Source organism: Neophocaena asiaeorientalis, unplaced genomic scaffold (genome assembly GCF_003031525.2).
Source record: "Neophocaena asiaeorientalis asiaeorientalis breed wild unplaced genomic scaffold, Neophocaena_asiaeorientalis_V1.1 scaffold229, whole genome shotgun sequence".
NCBI classification, from domain to species: Eukaryota; Metazoa; Chordata; class Mammalia; order Artiodactyla; family Phocoenidae; genus Neophocaena; species Neophocaena asiaeorientalis.
Window position 1 is genome coordinate 3,860,408 of NW_020174096.1, and position 23,196 is coordinate 3,883,603.

General features: G+C 44.4%; 1 protein-coding gene across 7 annotated transcripts in view; it reads left to right on the forward strand.

The window, feature by feature from the left end:
- The window catches only part of OSMR (oncostatin M receptor), a 53,896-nt gene that overhangs the window by 20,634 nt on the left and 10,066 nt on the right, over positions 1–23,196 (forward strand). For 5 of the 7 annotated variants that reach the window (XM_024754672.1, XM_024754677.1, XM_024754678.1 and 2 more), the window contains exons 4-12: positions 5,465–5,636; positions 9,874–10,149; positions 11,466–11,595; positions 12,146–12,297; positions 15,014–15,156; positions 15,463–15,616; positions 18,404–18,480; positions 19,563–19,785; positions 22,527–22,706. In XM_024754672.1, the coding sequence (XP_024610440.1) occupies positions 5,465–5,636; positions 9,874–10,149; positions 11,466–11,595; positions 12,146–12,297; positions 15,014–15,156; positions 15,463–15,616; positions 18,404–18,480; positions 19,563–19,785; positions 22,527–22,706 (1,507 nt within the window). Of the gene's footprint in view, positions 1–5,464; positions 5,637–8,953; positions 9,122–9,873; positions 10,150–11,465; positions 11,596–12,145; positions 12,298–15,013; positions 15,157–15,462; positions 15,617–18,403; positions 18,481–19,562; positions 19,786–22,526; positions 22,707–23,196 lie in introns of those variants that run through there. The other 2 variants (XM_024754676.1, XM_024754675.1) reach the window with 2 other exon arrangements.

Consider the following 23,196-nt stretch of genomic DNA (forward strand, 5'->3'; position numbering starts at 1 on the left):
AAAAAAAAAAAAAAAAAAAAAAAGAGGGTTCCGGACAAAATAACATGACAATATTGGTTTGGTAGGTTGGATGGGCTGTGCTACGAATCAGATCATTTTCTCAGTTCTGCTCTGTTCCCTGTGGAAGCTGTTGGGGTCTGTCCTTGTGAATACTGGATTCCAAAAATCCATGAAGATCAATCACCTTATTCCTCTTCCTTCTTCCTTCCCTGTCCACCAGAGATCTTCCTAAATCAGATATAAGAGTTTGGCAACATTTTTCATGCCCCTGTGGCTCGCAGGCTGTTTCTTTACTAATGCTATGCTGAGATGCAAGGAATAAACCATTCTAGCATTTTCTGCCCTAATCAGCGAAGAGGTTCTCCATGGGCCATGTTGGAGAGTAACTTAGAGTCCTTTGTTGCCTCATATGTGGCTTTTTCTACCACAAATTAAATTTAGAAAGTCCTGAATTTCACACACTTTTTGCCTTTGAATTATTTGGGAGCGATTTTTCACTTGTCTGGTTTAAATCATGGTTGTGTCTGTTTTGTGTGATGCTTCCCCATCTAGTGCATTGGGACACTTTGGTAGTTGATTTATTTATTTTTCCTAACATCTATATTGGAGTATAATTGCTTTACAAACTTTGGTAGTTTCTTTCAATTACCATTTATGGTGCAGGGAACCTTAATAATCTATGCCCACATCATGATCATTTATTAGCATGGGATGTTGAAGGACAGTGAGATATTTTCCCACTGAAGGGAACAGAGAATTTGCGTTGGAGGGAAGGGCAACACAGTGCTGTGTCATTACTGGGGACCTCCGTTTGCTAGTGGACGGCCACTCTCCTCTCAGGTGCTGGAGGCGTGAGTACAGGGAGCCAGGTGGTCAGTTCCTTTAGCAAAGCATAAAGGCTACTAGCTTTAAAGGCTCCAGTTACTTTCCTTATCCATCACTGCATTTGAGATCTGAGTGAGTGGCCTAAGTTAAATATCATTCTGACTGTTGATTTAGGATTGATACCAGGTCTAGAATTCCACCCCTCAAAGGGCAGCTTCCCACCATGAGAGTTGTTCGGTGTTGGGTTGTTTTTTTTTTTGAGGCCAAACTTAGTTTATTATTGTTAGTTCTGCAGGCCAGGAGACACAGATCCAAGAAGCACTTGCATTGTGTTCCCTGGTGTTCTGACTTTAAACAACAGCAATGCTTATGTACAGCTGTTCCCTCCCCACCGCCAGCCCATCTTCCCACCATCCCCCTCATGCTAATAATTTTTGTATTTTCCCATTTTTTGTATTGTTGATGGATACACTGGTTGTTGATTTGGACCCAGTACAACATCGAGCAGAGGTCATATTGAGGCTAAGAATTATCTAAGGAAAAGAAATTTGAGAGAAGAGCTGGAGGAATTCGTGGAAAACTAGCACTTAACCCCAATAGCGAAAGTAACATTAACCATAGACCAAGTTGATCCCATTCTTTATTTTTCTAAAAGACACTTCTTTCTGCTTTCATAGTAGAGAAAATAACAATAGCAACACGTGAATAGACAGTTGTTCGTATCTGTTTACACTTTTGATTCAGGTAGTTCTCTTTTCAAGGTAAAGCTGCTGGTGAAACCTCCTTGTGTAACCTACCAAGGCTGGAGATGTTTGTGGGTAGAGTTTTGCCTTGTCGGTTATATGGTCCCCATAACACCCAGGTCAGCCTGATCCCAACAGAGGAGAAAACTAAGGCACAGAGAGGTTTGTAGTGCTGCTTTTTTTTTTTTTTCTTCTTTTTCCTGTCATTTATTCATTTGACAAAAGATGATCATACCTGCCTATGCCAGATGTCAGGAACAGGAAAAGAAAAAACACCTTTGACCTTGAATTGTTTACAGCACAGTTGAGAAAGTCCAGGACACACAGAACAACGCTAAGAGGACAATTTAAGAAAAACTGAGACGGCCTCACCCTGACCGTGTCCACACAGAACTCTCCCTTTTCCTGCTGGGGTTGGGTGGTGGAGGACCTGCCACACCCAGAGGAGGGAACTGCCCCTCTCGAGGCAGCTCTGTTTCTGGCTGGAGCCCCGGGCCCCCCACAGGGGTGACAGCCGCAGGCCGTCTTCCCAGGTCATCAGTCTCCACGTGTCCCAGAACAGACGATGCCAAGAGAAGCCCTTGTCTGAACCTCTCAGGCCTGAAGTCAAGGACAGACATAAGGTCCCCCTCCAGTTAAGGGTCAGACAAAGCAGCTGAGAGAGGTCGCTTCCGTCTGGACCATGATCTCCCTTTCATAGGGCAGGTCCCTGTAACGCACCCTCACTCATGCCTCAGACTGTTTTGTTCCCAAACAAGCCACAGGAGAAGCATGTTGACCGAGGCTGTCACAGCTGGACCAGGGACTCTGAGCTGCCTCCTGGCCGGCGCTGGCCACTCAGGCTGCACTACGTGCTCACCCTGGCCAGGGTTCTGCCCGCAGCCTCTCCAGCCGCTTGCTTTACGGTTCCGTCAATGGCAGGAGAAGGCAGAGTAGAGTAGCAGCTCAAGCTTGGAAGGAGGCTTGGAGCGCGAGTCAGTGAGGGATGAGCTCACTTCTCAGGAATGAATCAGTGATCTGTTGGACTTCTGTGTAAATGCCGGGTTTTTGTAACATACTAATGTCTGCCAGGGCCCAATTAAACTTGCCACTTGGATGAATGAAAACAGCCCAGACACAGTCATCACATTTTTAAAAGTTGCTGAATTGAGGCATTCAACGAAAAGTTTTATCTCCTCCACAACGGGCCTATAAAGACCACAAAGCACAACTTGTGGTTAGACGGAATCCACACAGAGAGTGTCTGGGAAAAACAGAGCTCACTGCATAGTAATGAACGGATGAAATCCTTCAGCACAGAGTTTTAGACTGTGGGCTCAGGTCCAGGCATTATTCCAGGCATGGGGCTGTGAGTGCTGAGCAAAAATAAGGAGATGATCACACAACTCAGAGTATCCCAGGCGTGAGGAGTGCAGGTCGCTGACACGGGGCTGTGGGGTGAGATCAGGCCTGACCTTCTCCAGCACCTTAGAGGAAGGGCAGTTGGAGCCAAAATAGGAAAGAAGATTAGAAGCTAATTTAGCATGCAGGGTGAGGAGGAATGTCCCAGGAAGATCCAGCTGGGGTGAGCAGAGGTCCTGAGTGAAAGGGGCTGGGAGCCTTCAGGCCTGAAAGCGCGGGGCATGTGGGGTGGGCAGGACAGGGCTAGACCACACACACACCGAGGGTCATGCCCAGATGCTGTTTTATATCCAGGGAGCGGTGAGAAGCGGAGTGATGAGCTCTGATTGGAAGTCTTAAAGAAAGCTCACTCCGGCCACACAGTGGAGAGAAGTTGGGAGAACTGGAGGAGGTGAAGTGTGACCAGTTGGAATGGAAGCAAGCAGCGGGGTCGGTCTAGAGGAGAGGGGCCTGGAGTGGGTGGTGACCGTGGTGACAAGAGAAGTGGCCGAATTCCCAAGAGATGGGGGAGGCAAAATCCAGCCGGCGGCTTGTTGACATTACAGCGAGGTCACTAGGACTGACAGAGTTCCTTTTATTTATTTATTTTGGTATTGGTTCTTAAATAATAATTAAGAAAAGGTACCTGTGATCGCTCGTATTAGACAGTAAGTGTTGCATGGATCAGGACCACAGAACTTGTACTTAAAAATGTATGTTTTGGGGCTTCCCTGGTGGCGCAGTGGTTGAGAGTCTGCCTGCCGATGCAGGGGACACGGGTTCGTGCCCCGGTCCAGGAAGATCCCACATGCCGCGGAGCGGCTGGGCCCGTGAGCCATGGCCGCTGAGCCTGCGCGTCCGGAGCCTGTGCTCCGCAACGGGAGAGGCCACAACAGTGAGAGGCCCGTGTACCGCAAAAAAAAAAAAAAAAAAAAAAAATATATGTTTTGTAATCTAGGGATAAAGGAATACAATAAACCGAAATAATATAAATGTTTTACAAATGGGAGTTCTGCTTAGCGTGAGAAAGGACGTGCACGACTAGGTGCCTTTCAGGTGGACGAAGTGCTTCTCCTTCCGGGGCTGTGTTTGGTTCGGCCAAGGCCACTGTTTAAGGTTGGCGGCCTGGGGAGGGGAAGGCACAGGTGGAGGAAGGCCTCCAAGTCTGGTTGCGTGTGACGTGTGTGCCGCCCCCCTCGTCTTCACTGTAGGACTTGCCATTGGCCCTTAGAAAAATGGATGCAGACTCAGTTTTCCCCAGGAAGGGCAAGATTTTTGTTGTCCCTGTCTCCCAGCTGTGGGTGCAGAAAGCAGGCGTCCTGGAGGGGCCCACTGAAAGCATGGGTGCCTGGAGCTATGGTCCACGAAGAAGAATGAAGCCCATTCCCTGCTTTCTGGGTGCCATACTTGAGTCAGAGGCATAACCACAGATGAAATGCCACCAACTACCCCCAGTATGCAGGGGAGCTCGGGCAGAGGTGGGGATGGGAGGAAACCAGAAGGAAGAGCAAGAAAGACTTCATGAAGAAGATGGGGTATAACAGGGGCTTGAAGGTTGGGACTAATTCCCAATTCAGAGGGAGAGTTGGGGACGCGAAACCTGGAAGGCCGCGTGAGCAAGTACTGTGGAGTAAAGCATACAGCTCTTCCCGAAGTGTGGGGCGGACCACTGTGTCTGGAGACAGGAGTCCTGCAAGGGAGAGGCAGTTGGAGTCATACTGTAAATGGCCTTGGACGACAGGGTCAGGTGTAGAAGGAGCTGTTGAAGTTTATTGCGTTAAAGAATGAAAATACCACTGTCTTAGAAAGATTAAGACTAAACGCTGTGCGGGAAAAGCAAATTACAGTACAACTTGGACAGGCTTCCCAAGAACACAGTGTAGGGCGTTCCCATGAGGTTGACATCTCTGGGGACTAAAGATTCTGAAGGTTGGAGCTCAAGGGAGGGGCGATGGTCCATGTGGCCACCGTATCTGAAAAGACAGGAGACAAAAACCAAAGCAATCATTGGGAGTCATCTATTGACTTCTGGGAGACAGTGGAATTCCTGGGAACCATGAAGGACTGCCCGCTCTACTGAGATTGGGCCAACTTGATCTGATGAATATTAGAAAATTCTCATCAATCTTGCTCATTTTTAAAAGGGTGCCTCAATTAATTCTCTAGTGTGCAAGAATCTTCTTAGCACGCTCTTGTGACCAGCACTGTGTGCACACCTTCTTTCTCTGATCTTTTCCCCCAAGACTCCAGTAGCTTCTGTTTTCTCTCTCACTTGAGCCCTCTGGAATTGGAGGCCCAGAGGGGTTGGGAGCCAAGTTTTCGAAAGGCAGGAGGCCAAGGCTGGTTCCTTGCTGGGCCGTCAGAGCTCGGAAGCTGGCTGGCTGAGAACAGACTGCATTTGTCCATATCCTGGAGTTACAGTGGACTCTTAGGTGTGTGCTTTGGGATAAGTCCAGCCAAGCCATTTCCCAGGACCACACGGCTATATGTTTCCAAGTATTTCTCTTTATTTCTAGGAGAACTACAGCACCACTGTGAAGCGGAACCAAGTCCTGCATTGGAGCTGGGAATCCGAGCTTCCTCTGGAATGTGCGGCACACTTTATAAGAATGAGGAGTATGGTGGATGACGCCAGGATTCCCAAGCCAGGGTTCTGGAGCAACTGGAGTTCATGGGAGGAAGCAGATGGTAAGAAGTGAGGTGATAAAAGAGTGAAGGGGTTTACTATCTAATATTTCTCGGGGACCAGTAGTCAAATAGTGGAAGTCCCTGTTGAGAAACCCTGGGTAGACACCAGCATTATTTTTCTTTGGCTCCTATTGGGTCTAAAAAGCATAGGTGTGAAACTTGCCACCAGGAGACAGAGGTCTAAGGATTTTCCCTCTGAATTTATTCATTGAGGTAATTATGCAAATTCAGACAATTTAGTATTCATTTTCCATAGGTGTGAAGTGTGTATATTATAGAATGCTAAGTGAACAAAACAGGACATAAATTGTACATATGTTTTTGTTAGAACAACACAAAATGTGTATTCATCTAGAGCAGAATTTGGGAAGCTTTTTCTGTAAAGGGCAAGATAGGAAATACTTTAGGTTTTACAACCCTACATTCTCTATCGTGACTATTCAACTCTGCCATTGTAGCATGGGAGCAGTCATAGGCAGAGTGTAAATAAATGAGTGGTTGTGTTCCAATAAAACTTTATTTACAAAAACAGATGGCGTCTGGAATTGGCCCATGGGCCATAGCTTGTCAACCCCTAATGTAGAGACAAGGGAGGGAAATATGGAAAACTGGAAGCAGTTCTTGATTTGAGATCATGGATAATTATGAGAGAGATCATGGATAATTATGTTTAATTACTAAAAGGTCTCTTAATTTTGATTATTTTGTTATTAAAATTTAGCATTTTGCACAATTTCTTATGCTTCAGCTAAGCTACAGGTTAGTTGTAAAGCACTGGCATTTGGTGCTCTCAACTATATACGTTGACAGATTATCTGAAATTCCTGTCAAGAGAACCATTCCTTAGCTAAGTGTTTATGCAAATGTATTCATTCAAACTGATAGCATGTTAACTCATGAGAGGCCCAATGATTAATTTAATACTAATAATAGAATCAAATCTGCATTCTAGTCACTGCTTTCGGCACTATATGTATTAATTTCATCTTCACATCAGCCCTATGAAATACATATAATTCTTATCCCTACTTCACAGATGAGGAGACTGAGGCACAGATAGCTTTAAAAAAATCCCATGCGGGGCTTCCCTGGTGGCGCAGTGGTTGAGAGTCCGCCTGCCGGTGCAGGGGACGCGAGTTCGTGCCCCGGTCCGGGAGGATCCCGCGTGCCGCGGAGCGGCTGGGCCCGTGGGCCGTGGCCGCTGGGCCTGCACATCCGGAGCGTGTGCTCCGCTGTGGGAGGGGCCACGGCGGTGAGAGGCCCGCGTACCGCAAAAAAAAAAAAAAAAAAAAAAAAATCCCATGTAGGGTCATCAGGCTACGAAGTGGTAGAGCCAGAATTCTAACCTGGACAATCTGGCTCCAGAGGCCATTCTCTTAACCATCACATCCTATTGCTGAGAGACACACTTAACAGAAAAAATAGAGATTAAAAAGGTAGCAATAGAGAAGGAAAGAACAACATTATCAACAACTTTCGTACAGTGGACTAGGTTTACCAAAACTATAACCTCCAAACTAACTCAAGAAAAGCTGATTATTCCTTAAAAAAATTTTTTTTATTGAAGTATAGTTGATTTACAATATCCTGTAAGTTTTGGGTGTACAGCACAGTGATTCAGTTATACATTTTTTTTTTTCAGATTTTTTTCCCTTATAGGTTATTACATAATATTGAGTATAGTTCCCTGTGCTATACAGTAGGTCCTTGTTGGTTATCTATTTTATACATAGTAGTGTTTATATGTTAATTCCAAACTCCTAATTTATCCCTTCCCCCTACCCTCCTTTCCCCTTTGGTAATCATAAGTTTTTATTTTCTGTATCTGTGGGTCTCTTTCTGTTTTGGAAATAAGTTCATTTGTGTCTTTTTTTTTTCTTTTAGATTCCACATATATGTGCTCTCATATGTTATTTGTCTTTCCCTGTCTGGCTTACTTCACTCAGTATGATAATCTCTAGGTCCATCCACGTTGCTACAAATGGCATTATTTCATTATTTTTTATGGCTGAGTACTATTCCATTGCATATATGTATCACATCTTCTTTATCCATTTATCTGTCAATGGACTTTTAGGTTACTTCCATGTCCTGGCTATTGTAAATAGTGCTGCAATGAACATTGGAGTGCATGTATCTCAAATTATGGTTTTCTCTGGATATATGCCCAGGAGGGGGATTGTAGTATCATATGGTAGCTCTATTTTTAGTTTTTTAAGGAACTTCCATACTGTTCTCCATAGTGGCTACACCAATTTACATTCCCACCAACAATGTAAGAACATTCCTATTTCTCCACACCCTCTCCAGCATTTATTGTTTGTAGACTTTTTGATGATGGCCATTCTGACCAGTGTGAGGTGATACCTCATTGTCATTTTGATTTGCATTTCTAAAATGATTAGTGATATTGAACATTTTTTCATGTGCTTTTTGGGCCCTCTGTATGTCTTCTTTGGAGAAATGTCTATTTAGGTCCTCTGTCCATTTTTTGATTGGGTTGTTTGTTTTTTTGATATTGAGCTGCATGAACTGTTTGTATATTTTAGAAATTAATCCCTTGTTGGTTGCTTCATTTGCAAATATTTTCTCCCATTATGAGGGCTGTTTTTTCATTTTGTTTATGGTTTCCTTTGCTGTGCAAAAGCTTTTAACTTTAATTAGGTACCACTTGTTTATTTTTGTTTTTATTTTCATTACTCTAGGAGTGAAACCAAAAAAGATAGTGCTGTGATTTATGTCAAAGCGTGTCTTGCCTACGTTTCCCTCTAGGAGTTTTATAGTATCTGGTCTCACATTTAGGTCTTTAATTCATTTTGAACTTATTTTTGTGTATGGTGTTAGAGAATGTTCTAATTTCATTTTATTACCTGTAGCTCTCCAGTTTTCCCAGCACCATTTATTGAAGAGACTGTCTTTTCTCTGTTGTATATTCTTGCCTCCTTTGTCATAGAATAAGTGACTATAGGTGTGGGTTTATCTCTGGGCTTTCTATCCCTTTCCATTGATCTATATTTCTGGTTTTTTTGCCAGTACCATACTGTTTTGATGACTGTAGCTTTGTAGTACAGTCTGAAGTCAGGGAGCCTGATTCCTCTAGCTCCATTTTTCTTTCTCAAGATTGCTTTGGCTATTTGGGGTCTTTCGTGTATCCATACAAATTTTTTGTACTAGTTCTATGAAAAATGTCATTGGTAATTTGTTAGGGATTGTAGATTACCTTGGGTAGTATAGTCACTTTGACAATATTGATTCTTCCAATCCAAGACAGGATATATCTTTCCATCTTTTCATGTTCTTCTTTGATTTCTTTCAAGGCTGATTATTCCTAATCCCCAAAGCAATGATTCTCAACCATGGCTGCACATAGAATCACCTGGAGACCTTAAAAGAAAATCCCACACCCAGGCCACTCCACCTGGGTGACCTTAGTGATGGCAATTTTATAGCCCTGGTGGGCCAGCAGCCAGACTGCAGGGGCCTAGGTGAGCAGGGGGTGATCGACAGCTGAGCGATGGGCACAGGCAGGTCCCTGGGGAGGCTGACTGTGGAGGAGCGGGTGGAGAGGAGGCTGGAGGGAGGCATGGAGGATGGTGAGTTTGGCTAAAATGACAGAGACCTGAGGATTCTTACGTGCTGATGGGCCACACAGACGGAAGATGGAAATGAAAGGAGCTCTTTGGGTGAATGGCATCTGAGAAGGTGGAAGAGGAGTGATCTACAGGACAATTTAGAGATTATGAGGGACACGTGGCTTGGGAGCTGGGCAGATCTGGTGGGTGTGAATGTGGCTTTGCCACTTGCTGGGTGAGTGAACTTGGGCTCAGTCCTGCCCACCCCATTGCTGTAAGGTGGTAAGGATGACAAGAGAGAATATACATAAGCACTTAACACAGGGCCTCCCACATGGCTGGGATTAGTACAGAGCAGCTACTGCTGTCCTAATAACCTATAAGCAGGAATGACACGATCATCGCAGAGCGACAGTCATGGTGCAGTCTCCACAGTAAGAACAAGAGTAAGAACAGGAGCAGTGGTATTATCGCGACAGTAGGAGGGATGGCACAGAGGATTGTTTGCACACACCGAAGTTTATAGATTTGCTGTAGAAATTTTAGGTTCCTGTTTTCTCCAGGAGGCAGAAAAAGCTAAAGTTATCTGTTGAGAGTGAGGCAGGAGGGGGCTGGTTTGACTTTTGTGTCCAAGTCTAACTGAGCTGTCTTCTTTTATCTTGCAGCACAGAATATGCTTGGACATGATCCATTGTTTGTTTTCCCTAAAGATAAGCTGGTGGAAGAAGGCTCCAACGTCACCATTTGTTACGTTTCTAGGATCCATCAGGATAACATATCCTGTTATTTGGAAGGTGTACAGATATATGGAGAACAGCTTGATCGAAGTGTGTCTGCATTCGAGTTGAAGAACGTGTCTTTTATTAGGGAAAAAGGGACAAATGTCTTCTGTAAGGTGGACCAGGGAGGTGTTTTGGGAGGCATCGTTCTCTTTGTCTCAAGTGAGTGTACACATCTCTGTGCCCCCCTCCCATTTCCTGTGGAATAGATCAAATTTCCTTTCCCAGAAGACAAGGAAACGTTTCCACTCGTGGCCTCAATTTTCTTTTGTTTCCCAAGTCTTCTAGGAGAGCCTCTGGCAAAGACAGTCTGAAGCAATACTTGTCGGATTTCCTGTTGTTTTCTTGAGTTTACTGACAGTTTTATTCCTAGGAAGCAAGAGCGTTCGGGAGAAAGTTCAGGTCATGACCTGGACCACTGGGAAGATGTCCTGCTTTGCGTTAGCCATGCTGGAATGGCTGCAGGCTGGGAGAGGGAGGAGAGGGGCTGCAGGCTGGATGGCCCTAGAGAGACAGCCGAGGTGGTGGCCGAAGACCCAGGTTTGACTCTTCTTGCCACGGCTGGGAGTGCCTTCTTGGCCAGGTTTCCCAGCCTCTTCAGCTCAGTGTTCTCCTTTGTGAATGGGCCCAGTAACGGCTGTTGTGAGGGTTACTGCATACGGCCAGGGCCCCGCACCGGTATGGTGGCCGCACGCGGTAGGACTTCCGCAGATGAGGCCGCTGCTGTTCTTAACTGGGTGCAGAGGTGTCAGGTACCTCCATGGGTGATGGCGAAGGGAGAGAAGGCAGCGTTTCACTTTCCCTGTAGGTCTGTGTGCTCACCCAGTGGCCTCCCTTCCCCTGCACAGTGGGGCGGTATCTGCAACTCCTCCCTCCCTGCTTCCCCTGCCAAAGGCTGTTTTGATCTCCCAGACGCCTGGTCACCTGTGCCACTTGGCGTGGCCTCCGAGAACTGCGGTGCCTCGGGGACTTGGCTGCCCGTACATTTCTTAGAACTCTCAGCCTCCAGCTGCTGAGTTTAGCAGGGTCCCCAGATCTGGCTTCCCGGCATCCCAAGCACAGCCCAGGTTCCCTGTAAGCCAGGGCATCTACAATGAAACACCAAGCAACGCTGACCCCATTCATTCATTGTTCTGTTCACTCCGTCTGCATGTGGCAGTACTGTTGAATGCTGCTAGCAGGCACTGGGGCTACAACTTTCATCAGGTAGACAGAGTGCAGACCACATGCAGTACACGTCTGCCATCCTCGGTGATACCCCAGCAAAGCACCAGGGAAGGAAAGAGTAGGGACCAAGATGAGGTACCCGCAGTGTGCCTTTCTGGAGCTGCTGATGCGTTGGCCCCCACTGAAGTAATCTTTCCATTGTTCAGAGCAACTCTGTGGCCTCAGACCCCAAAGAGAACTTTCCATTTCACTTGTCTTTCGATAAAGAGCTTTAGCTAGGTCTTTCATCTCTTTTTTCCTTGTACGGACAGAAGTGCTTGAAGAGCCCAAGGACTTTTCTTGTGAAACCCAGGACCTCAAGACTTTGACCTGTACTTGGGATCCCGGGAGCGACACTGGCTTGACTAAACAGCCTTCCCAAAGCTATACTTTATTTGAATCGTAAGTGAGCTTTGGTTACATTAGTGATGGATTCTTCCTTGTTTAAGGTACTTGTGACAGTGTTACAGAAAATTTGAACAAATATTTTCAAACCACCTGCCAGGGTCAGGAAGAAATCTTTAAGTGGTCACAGGTATACAATACTTTCTACCTGAGTTTTGTTAAAGGACAATGTAGCATAAAAATGATAAGAAAGGCTGTTAATGGTGAATCTTGATATGAAAATAGTTCCATGTGGTAATCTAGGTCTACCTAATTTCTACCTTTTTAAGAGTATCCAAAGTAAACTAAGGAAAGTTTTCACCACTCAAGAGGAGAAGTCAGCAATTCATCATTACACATTTAACCGCATAGGTCAAATTTTTTGAAACAATATTTTCGTCATTGGTATTTGTTGGTGACGGATCGATGCTGTCGTGTGGAACATAGTTTGAAAGCCACTGAGTGTGTCTCAGGGTTACTCAGTGGATTCAGGGATACATATCTGCATTGACAAAAATGTAAACCCTGAAATTGTTGTGTGGTGTTTTTTGTTTTTTTTTTCTTTAAGATTTTCCGGAAAAAAGACACTTTGTAAACACAGAAACTGGTGTGATTGGCAAGTAGCTCAAGACTCACAAGAAACTTATAACTTCACACTCCTGGCTGAAAACTACTTAAGAAAAAGAAGTGTCAGTATTCTTTTTAACCTGACCCAACGAGGTGAGACTTGAGTGTAGCCCACTGTGGTCACGAGCGTATCTTTCTTTGACACACTGTGTGATCAAGTAAACGTGCCGTAGATTTTCACCTAATTCACATCCTAAGCGAAGGTGTTAGTTTATAACTTGTTTGTGCCAAGTTATAAACTTGGGTGCGTGCATGACTTGTGGTCCCCATTATTTGTTTATTTTGATAATGTAATAAACACCAACGAGCTTACCTCAAGTTCAAAATAGAAATCTGACAATCACTTACTTCATCTCCCATCCCACAGCCCCCCCACCCTGCTCCTTCCACTAAGATAACAGATTTAAATCATGTGTGTGCATGTGTATGTATTCTCATTTTCTTATGAAATCCCCAAAATACTGTTTTTATTTTGTTTTAATGTATATGACACATCAAGCTAGTAATTGCTTTTATTCAATATTAAATTGCTAATATTTACCCATATTACTGAGTGTCGTTGTAGTCCATTTTCGCTGCTGTAGAGGATTTTGTTGCATAAATATACAGTGTTTTATTCATTCATCTCTTTTGGTGGATTTTCAGATTGTCGCAAGGTTTATGCTCTTGGATACAGTGTTAATAAGAGCATTTTGATATACATATCCAGTACACACCTAGAGTTGTAGCTGTTTTTCTTGCGTATATACCTATATACCTAAGAATGGAATTGGTGAGGACTCAGAAAATGTGAATGTTCTTCAACTTACAAGATAATGCCAAATTCGCTTCCAAAGTGGTTGTACCAGTATATTCTCTCCAAGTTGGTTTTGTCACCCTTTGCATTTTTGTCAGTTGAATGGATGTTAAGTGGTATTTTGCAATGGTTTGGATCTGCACAACCTGAAGTTGAATATCTCTTTCTATGTTTTGACCACACCCCTGCCTCTCCTATGAAATGCAGCATCTTTAAACTCGTTCATTTTTTCTGGAATTCTTGTACTTCTCCTTTGCCTTCTTAATTCTACACCTCATTTAGATTTCAACTTAATGATCACTTCAGTCACCTAATTACAGGGTGCCACCAATGTAGCAGGCACTGGGCACCCAGCGGTGAACAGAGTTGAGTAACTGCCCCTAATGTGTGTACATGCTAGTGTGTGTTTGGAGAGAGGCTTGAGAGTGGGGCATGGAGACACACAGTAAACATGTAAACAAGTTAATAACGTAATTTCAAGCATCGCTAAGTCCTGGAAAGAAGATAAAATTCAGGTGAGGGATAGAGAATGCCTGGGGTGCTGCTTCAGTTGGGATGAGGGCACTGAAGGATGAGGAGGCAGAAAACATCTAGAACATTTGGAGCAAAAGAACAGGATTTGAGGGCTTCCCTGGTGGTGAAGTGGTTGAGAGTCCGCCTGCCGATGCAGGGGACACGGGTTCGTGCCCCGGTCCGGGAAGATCCCACATGCCACGGAGCGGCTGGGCCCGTGAGCCATGGCCGCTGAGCCTGCGCGTCCGGAGCCTGTGCTCCGCAACGGGAGAGGCCACAACAGTGAGAGGCCTGCGTACCGCAAAAAAAAAAAAAAAAGAACAGGATTTGAAAAGGCCTTGAGGTGGGAACATGCTCTGGGTGTTTCATGCAGGGAAGAATATCCTTGTGTCTTTCCCATGAGAGAAAGGAGATTGGAGTGGTAGGCAGTGGCCAGGTCACATAGCAACTGTGGAAGTGCGTAAGGTGGAAGGTTTTTTTATTTCAGATATTCTATCTTTCCATTCTGAAATTTCCATTTAATTCTTTTTTTAAAAAAAAATAGTTTCTGTTTCTCTGCTGAGAAGTGTTTTCCTTTTATTCATTTCAGATGCAGTTACTTTTTGGTTTTTTAATAAATTTATTTATTTTTGGCTGCGTTGGGTTTTCGTTGCTGTGCGTGGGCTTTTCTCTAGTTGTGGCGAGCAGGGGCTCCTCTTCGTTGCGGTGCGCGGGCTTCTCATTGCGGTGGCTTCTCTTGTTGCGGAGCACAGGCTGTAGGCGCACAGGCTTCAGTAGCTGTGGCACATGGGCTTCAGTAGTTGCGGCTTGTGGGCTCTAGAGCGCAGGCTTAGTAGTTGTGGGGTACAGGCTTAGTTAGCTGCTCCACGGCATGTGGGATCTTCCTGAACCAGAGCTCGAACCCATGTCCCCTGCATTGGCAGGCGGATTCTTAACCGCTGCGCCACCAGGGAAGTCCCTGGATGCATTTACTTATACCTCATGGATCCGTTTTAAACTCTTTATCTAATTGTAGCATTCTAAGGGAGTCATCTTGAGGCGTGGGTCATCTCAAAGTTGACATCTGCTGATTGTCTTTTTCCTCGAAAATTGGTGACATTTTCTCTTTTTTGGTTTTGTTTTGTATGTCTAATAATTTCGGATTGTATCCTTGAAACTGTTAATGTTACGTTGGTTAGACTCTGGGTTCTGTTATATTCTCTTTGATGGGCCACTTCAAGTTTTGACTCCCCTCTACATTCTTGACTGCTTTTGTTTAATTTTAAAAGTCCTCAGTTTCTTTTTGTATTTGTTCAGAGTTTCTAATGTAATCAGTGAGAGAAAAGGCTATACTTGGCTTACTCCATCTTGGCTGCAAGTCTGGTTTTGTTTGCCATTTTCTCAGAAATAAACAAAAATGCTTATTGAACAAATCAATATAAAAATGAACTGCCTATTTACCAGTCCTTTTGGATCTGTGCTTGAAATTTTTTCATTTTTTCATTTTTTTTTTTTTTTCAGTTCATCCAATGACTCCCTATAACTTATTACCTAAAAATGTTGGTGCCACAGAAGCCACCATGACCTGGAAGGTACACTCTATTGGAAACAATTCCACACTTTTGTGTCAGCTTGAACTCCTTGCTGAAGGAAAAGTGATACAAGTAAGTGTTTAACTTTCTATTTTCAAGAATTTCTTTGTGTCTAAACAGAGAGACTGGTGAGTGAAATCTCTTTAAACTCTTATTCCTATGTGTGTTCAAATGATATGGGTCATCTGTTTAAAAGGTCCAGGAAATTAATCATAAACTTTTAGAGTCTAGAGATTTTTTTTTTCTCAAAGAAGAACTAGTCTTACTCCAAATCAGGTCTTACTCTGTGTGTGATTTGGCTTTGCAATGAAGTATGCTCACCAATACTTCTGTCTTCTTCTCCCCCCAACCTTTTTTTTTTTTTTTTTTTTAATCAAGCAAAGCAATGTTTCCATCAAGGTGAATGGTGAATACCTCTTAAGTGAACTGGAGCCTGACACAGAATATGTGGCCCGAGTACGCTGTGCTTATACCAACCACTTCTGGAAATGGAGTGAATTGATTAGTCAAAAATTCAACACAGCTGAAGCTGGTACGTTCCGCTCCCTGACATCCCAAGGATCTAAACTGACTGACAGGAGACGGGTGGGCTTCTCTGAGAACTTTTGTTTGTACCAAAAACTCAGGGGAAAGTATAACAACAGAGGCTTGGTACCATCTTTAAAACACAACAACAACAAAAGACTAAATTAAATGCCTAATGAAATACGAGTGGGAAGATATCTACCTCAGACATTTGCCATCTGAGTTATTTCTACTGAACATTTTCTCTCTGATCATCAGTTTGCCAAAGTGGTTTCTAAGCTAAAGGTATTGCTGGATTCCCGTTGGATCTGGGGCTGTGTAAATTAGTATAAACTTTTAATTCAGGACTGGGGACAAACAGTAGCGTTTGTGCTGAGGAAAGCACTGACCTCATGCTAAACAGCTGTGTTTGGAAATGTAATGGTATTTGGAAACTGAATCATCGTTGTTAAGTTTTTGGTTCCCCCGGTGACAACAAACTGGGAGCCTTCTCATCATGCTCTCCGGGGTCATTTCCTCAATAATGACTGAATGAATGACTTTTTCCCCCAAATAACTATGTCTTAGACCTCAGATAAACCTCAGGAGATGAGATGGCCCAGCCTTGCTTTCACCTCCTTCCAATCCCAGATGATAAAGTCTTACTGTTGCCCACTTTACACACGAAACAACTTGGGCCCCTAAACTGGGGAGACATGCCTGGTTTGCAGAGTTAATGAAAGGCAGAGACGTGACAACAGTAACCAGGGCAGTTACCGTTTATCTAGTGTTTAGTGTGTGCCAGACACAGCTCCAAGTGCTTGCAGTGTTTTCCCCTCAAATCCTCCCACCATGCAGTCGGTCCTGTTACTATCCTCACTTGATAGATGAGGCCGCGGAGGCCCAGGGAGGGTGAGGAGTTTAATTGGCCCCGCTAGCAAGGGACTGAGCTGTGACTGTAGCTCAGGCCCAGGCTGGCTGACTCCAGAGCTCCCCCCTGATCTGACCCAGACTGGCATCTGCGTGGTCTGTCTCTCGGGGGTGTCATTACAGCCTGGAGATCTTTGTGATTCAAGTACTGGCTATTTTGCTGCCTAAGGAAGGATTGTATCTATTTATTTTATTCCATCTTATTATTTGTGTTTGTAAGCTGGTGAGTTCTTTCTGTTTCAGCCCGGGGGGCACGTTTTAAAGCAGTGACTCTGATTGGCGGGCTGGCGAGGGCAGTGCCTGAAAACCCACACCTAGGGCTGGTCTCCAGAGGTGCTCAGCAGGCCTCCTCCCCTTGTCAGCCCCCCCACCACTCCCCTCCAAGACTCCAGTCATTTTTCTTGGGGGTAGTCCCCTCCAGAGCCCCGTTCCTGATGGTAATTTGGTTTATTCCTCAGTTGTGTTTCATTAAAGAATTTTTACTTTATTAATACTGCATTGCTTTGGGATTTTTTTGCAAATTTATTCCAACATTACACCTAAAATTTAGTGCAATGAAAAATAACAAAGATGGCATTTTTAGTAAATAGTTTCTTTTAGATTATAGTATCATAAACTTGCAAAATACTTAACTTTGCTTTCGATGATGACAAGGAAATGAGATGCATCTACTGAGGGTGAATCCATAGATTTTTTTTTCATCTTGAATAACACTTTGCGTAATGCTGGCAAAGTCAATGTTTATGTGTATTATAATCCTACTTAAGCAGAGTCACGGTGAGCAGAGCTAAATGACCCCATGGGAGGAATTATATTGACATAAAGATGGAGCACCGTCAGCTGTGCCGCAACTCTCTCTTCTTGCAGGTAGTCCTGTACAAACCAGCTGAAGATTCTGCATTGAGCTTGGGGGTCTCTCATCGAATATTTCAATATGTTTTTGATTTAATATTGGCTTCTCCGACGGCTTGTTGAGAAAATTGAAATCTGCCTCTAATAGATTTTAAAAATATATGGTCACCTTTATGTTGAGTAGAAAGTGTCAGTAACTAAGGGGGAGAAAAAGGACTTTCTTAAATTTCAGTTATTGGGGACTGTAAACTATATTTTTATGAAACAGAGAACTAAATCTGTATGTGTTATGTTGCAAAACAATGCTTCTTGAACAGAGATGTGTTGAAGCAAATCATAAATCGCTGGTCCTACCGTTTACTGGCAAGGAAGACGAGGAATCAAGCTCTTCTAGAACAGAGTGGGGAGAGGCATATGCTGGGGAGAGGTGTGCAGCCAGTGCCCTGAGGGTCCACATGCAGGCAGCTGGCCCAGGCCAGGAACTTGGGGGGCTGGGTGTGCATGGGGAGGAGGGTGACAAGGAAGGGGTCCCAGGCTCTGACTGCAGCGACAGGCCAGCCTGTGTGCAGTTAGGAACTCGGGGAAGAGTGCAGCCTTCCCCTGGGGCTCTCCACTTGAGTGTGTCCATTGCCACCTTCACAAGTGGGGCAAGGAAATAGCGACAGTCTGCTGCTCCTAGAAATTCCAAATATGGGAAATTTACCTGACTAACCTCCTAGAATTGGACTGACAGAGGATTCCAAAATTCCTTGGTGGCTTCCAGAAGCTCTGAGGCTTGAGTTCACAAAGGCCCCATGTGATGTCCCATTCAGATGTAGCAGCCCTTTTGTAAAGCACCTACTGTGTGCCCCTAGTGAGGCGAGACCAATATGGCCACGGCCAAGTGGGTAGAAATCACAGAGAGTGAAAAAGCGAGAAGCAGGCTCAGGCAGGACAGGCCGTGGTCACTTTTGTTGACGAAACTAGAGAAAGGTTGAATGTATTATTGTATGTGCATATTGTGACCCTAGAGCTTTTCTTTGGTTAATTTCAGCTCCCTCAGAGGCTCCCGATGTCTGGAGAAACTTGAAGATGGTGTCGGGACATCCTACTGTGAGTTTATTCTGGAAGGTGAGATACAGACGTTCAAAGAGACAGATTTTTGCTTGGCAGTTATCTTTCACTGAAACTAGACATTGGTGCAGTCTTCTGATGGGGAGGGCTGTTAACATGAATCCAGTAGAATTTGTTACCCAGTGGAGGAATCCCAGCTCCACATCCATGTCCCCAGCGCCGGACCAGTAACTCCTTCCTCAGCAGCCTCTTGCACAGTGGTGGCCAGTTCTGCTTGTTAGAACTGCATCTCCTAACTTCTCCTCAGGCCTTCCCCTAACATCTGCAGGGCCCAGTCCATGAGTGTAAGTGGAGAAATATATACCATAATTAAAAGTTATAAATATTTAACTATTCAGAGTATTTATATTTAAAAGTTATAAGTCAAGCTAAAAAACTGCAATATAAAATTAATCTTGTCTTTCTATCTTAACTGACGTGCCTTCACGACAACGTGGAAGGCCTGGTTTGCGTTAAGAACTCTCGGATTCCTCAGTGTTTGATGCTAAAGCATGGCCATGCTGAGGGAGCTGGTCCTTGGCCGCAGGCCACCCCACTCTTTTTCCCATCTCCACTCCGGTCCTCCCCACCAGGGAGGACCCCCATGCACACACATGTGGACGTGCCAGTCTGTACGTCCAGGTTTTGTCCACACCCCAAGCTAACAGTTGCCCCAGTCCAATCTCATGTCTGGGGGTGCACACACCAGGGGCACTGTCTGTCCTCGGGAAGGTAGGCCGGAGGTTCAGGCCCCTCCCGTCTGGGTCTACTCCTGTCTTTCCCACTCCATACTCACTGAGTGTGTTTTAATCCAGGCTAAAGAGTCCCCCTTTCTCTCTATTCCTGACTTGGTCACTCCTCTCTGGACACAGTATACTCTGAGATCTCCCCCAAATGATCCTATTCTCTGCTCAATTTTAGTTAGAATAGAATGTCTGATTTCAAGCTTGGTTTAGAAGGTTATTTTCTCTCTTAAGCTGTTTTAATTAGCCCGGTGTGTGTGTGCGTGTGTGTGTGTGTGTGTGTGTGTTCAATCAAGGGACAGAAACTCTTTTCAGAGGAAAGCCCATTTTGAAACGATTGTTTAATATTTTTTTCAGCCACTATCAAAAGTGCATGCCAACGGGAAGATCCTGTTCTATAATGTAATTGTAGAAAATCTAGACAAGCCATCCAGGTTCGAGGTCCTCTCCATCCCTGCTCCCGCCAGCAGCACAGAACTAACCCTCGATCAGTGTTCTTACCAAATCCATGTCACAGCTCACAACAGTGTGGGCCCTTCTCCTGCTTCCGTAATTGTCGTTTCTGGAGACCCTGAAAACGGTGAGTGTTTTTGGTTTTGTTTTTCTTCTCTAGAAAAGTGTTGATGGTGTTATTAGGCAGAGATGGATAAATCAGAAAGACAGTAATTTGGGGAGACAAAAGATCTAGCTGCCAAAAAAAAAAAAAAAAAAAAAGATCTAGCTGCCAAACGCTGTCCGTCATCTTCTTTGGGTTCAGGCGTGTCAGTGGGTTTCTGGCGCAGTCCTCCTTTGTGTGGGAAGAAGATTTCAGCCATATCTCAGGGATTCTTCCACCAACTTGGGAAATTGTCTCAAATTTATTCAAATAAATGCAACACCGACAAACAGTCCCAGCTGAGAGTTAGAGATGGTATGAAAGTGCTTTGTGGCTTATGAAACATGAGGTGCATTTATTATGTGGCAGAATATTTTGTCAGTCTTGGCCACCTATAAAGAGCCCAGGAACATTTCTGGACATCACGAGGAGAGCTAGCATCATCTTTCGAGAAGGGCTTTGCCAAAGCTGTGGAATAAAATGGTGATAACTGGCTAAACCCTTAGCCTGTGAGAGACCAAACAAGGTGGAAATGACCTTACCTGTACAATTAATAATGGTGTAAATTTCCTTCTTGGGCGAGCTGTGAAAAGAGGTTGGCTGCACTAACCCCGCCCCCAGCAGTACACACTCTGAGACACTGCACACTTGGACATGACCCAACAGACACCCTAAGGTCATTCATGAACCTTGCAACAATGTCACCCTTCACTTACTGCTATAAAAATTTTCAGACCCTGCTTGTAGGGTTATGTCACGTTGCTTTATACCTATCATTCAAATTAGGCTTAAATTTAGGTTAAGTGGGCTAGATTAGAGGGTGTTATTATTTTGTTTTATTTACTTTGTTTAAGAACTATCCCGTGTGTCAAGTAAGAAAAAGAAATTGGGATTGTGCCACAGGAGAAAAACTAAGGAGTCACTTAACCTAATCTTTGCTTGTCAAGAACTGTATTAGAGAAGGAAGTGAATAGTTGTATTCTGTCTTTATTAGGGCCGAACGGGAAAGGTGGGCATTTCATTCACCCTGGGGGAGCTGACAGATTAAAAAAACACTGCCTCCAATGAGGCTCAGCTCAAACAACTCTGCTAAACACTATTATCTCTATGGGGTCATCCCTATCTGTGGGTTCCTATCATACCTTCCTTCCCCATGCCCTGCCTTTAGAACCCATTCCTTCACCTTGTGAAGCCCTATCCAGCTTTCCTGATGTGGTCCACAGTCTTAAGTCTCTAGAGTGGATAAAGGCACTGATGTGCTCTGAGACAGACCAAGGAGGTTTAGCCAATTCACACTAGAGTGTGAATGACTGAAGAAAAAGAAAATAGACAGATTCCCTTTCTCTTTCCCTCTACCTCCACTCCTCAAAACATATTTGCAATTTTAAAGCAGCAGCTTAGTAAGAGTCATGCTTCTAAGTTTGGGGTGAAATTTTAGTCAGTGTGAATAAGTGAAGTAGAAAATGTCAGTTTTAATATGAAAGACATTTGTCTCTCTGATGAAGGAAGACAGAGAAGCCATGTGGGTAGGATAGGCACAGGCCTTCTTGGGGAACCTCTCGCCTCATGCCTGGGGCTGCACATTCCTTTCAGTGTTCCCAGCTGGGTGATAATTTGGTGCCCTAGAAAATGTAATGGCATCCTGCTTTCGCATCAATGTTCAGCTCTAATTAGAATTGCCAGATAAATTAAAGATGCCCAGTTAAATATGAATTGCAGAGAAGCAACAAGTACATTTTGAGTGTTAAGTCTGTCCCATGTAACATTTGCACCACACTGGCTGCCTCTCTGAACAGCTGCTTGCAGGTCCACCGCTTGATCAGAGTCTGATTTCACTCGAGTGACCACCAGGGACCACTGCCCTCTGAACAGTGGCAGGCTGTGGAGTTAGCCTCGGAAATAGGAGACATTCTCATCCCTCAATATCTAGGCTGACCCGCTTGAAATCAGTAGAACTGTAGTCCATTGAGACAATATCACCTTTTTTCCAATTGTCAGACCTTAGGAAAACTACCCTGGTGCATAAAATACGTTGAGGTGGTATCCTAGGTCATACGTACCGTGCACATCCGTTCATAATCTGGCTTAGTACATACCTGAATTGTTCTTTCCTTTTTTTCTCCACACTCACCTCAGTTTCTGCCCCTAAAATCTAGGAGACAGTAGTTAGTTCAGGAGCAGCCAGCATTATGTGGGACAATTAAGCCAAATTATTCATTCATTCAACAGATGAGTTTTGAAAGCAGATCAAGTACCAGACACAGTTCTAGGTCAAGGGTCAACAACTTTTTCGGTAAAGGGGCAGAGCGTAAATATTTTAGGCATTATAGGCCAGACAGTCTCCAATCTATATTCTGTATTCTTTGTTTTTAAAAACTCTTTAAAAATCTTAAAACCAGTCTTAGCTTAAGGGTCATAAAAACAAGCTTCCAAGGCTGGATTTGTCCTGCTGGCGGTGGTTTGCTGATCCCGGTTTTAGGGGCTGACGTCCCTTTGGGTCTCAGAAGATCAGGACGGGGGCATCTGAAGGGCAGGTGTGAATATTTGTTTGGAGTGAGAGGCGGGAGAAGATCCCTCCTGCCCTAACCCAAGCCCCGTAGCAATTGCAGAGGTAGGGCTTTTACCTCCTAGATACACTGCACGTGCAAGCTTATTTTCTTCTTTAGATATTTTTGCAAAATGTATGATTAATTAAATCTGAAGCAGTGCCCTCTTTGTATGTACAGAAGAGGTTGAACAAGGAAGAGTTAACGGCACAGAGGATGGATTTTCTGTGTCTTGGAAACCCCAATCCGGAGATGCCACAGGCTATGTTGTGGAGTGGTGTGATGGTCCCCAGGACCTGCCCTGTGTTCTCCAGTGGAAAAACCTAGGCCCCAATACCACAAGCACAGTCATTAGCTCGGGTAAGAAGAACCTTCTGTATTACCATGCTGCTCCATTCACCTGGCAGCAACTTCAAAGGGGTTTCTGGATCATCTCAGATACTTTGTGCTCAACTGATAACTACAAATCCAGCGTGGGTCTTGGAGTTCAAATTTTGCAGTGATGTGGTCTAAGTTTTGACCTTTATATCTACTTTTACAGAGACTATCTGGACCACAGGCTGGAAGAGGTGTTCATGAGTTTCATGAATTTGTTCAGCAGTGAGTCAGCAGTCTCAAATGAATGGCAGAGGGACATTATAACAGTTGTCCTGAGAGCTTTTACAAAAGCAGAGAAGTGTGTGGATTTGGGAAACATGGGAGTAGAGCTGATGGGAGTCGATTATCAACTTCAGTTTCAATGGAACATATAGAACTTGGTCTCTTTCCTCCCACAGTGGATTTGTCATTTCGAGATTACTAGTGTAGCAGTTCAAGGAGCCTAGGTTTGTGGCTTGATTAGGGGTGGGGG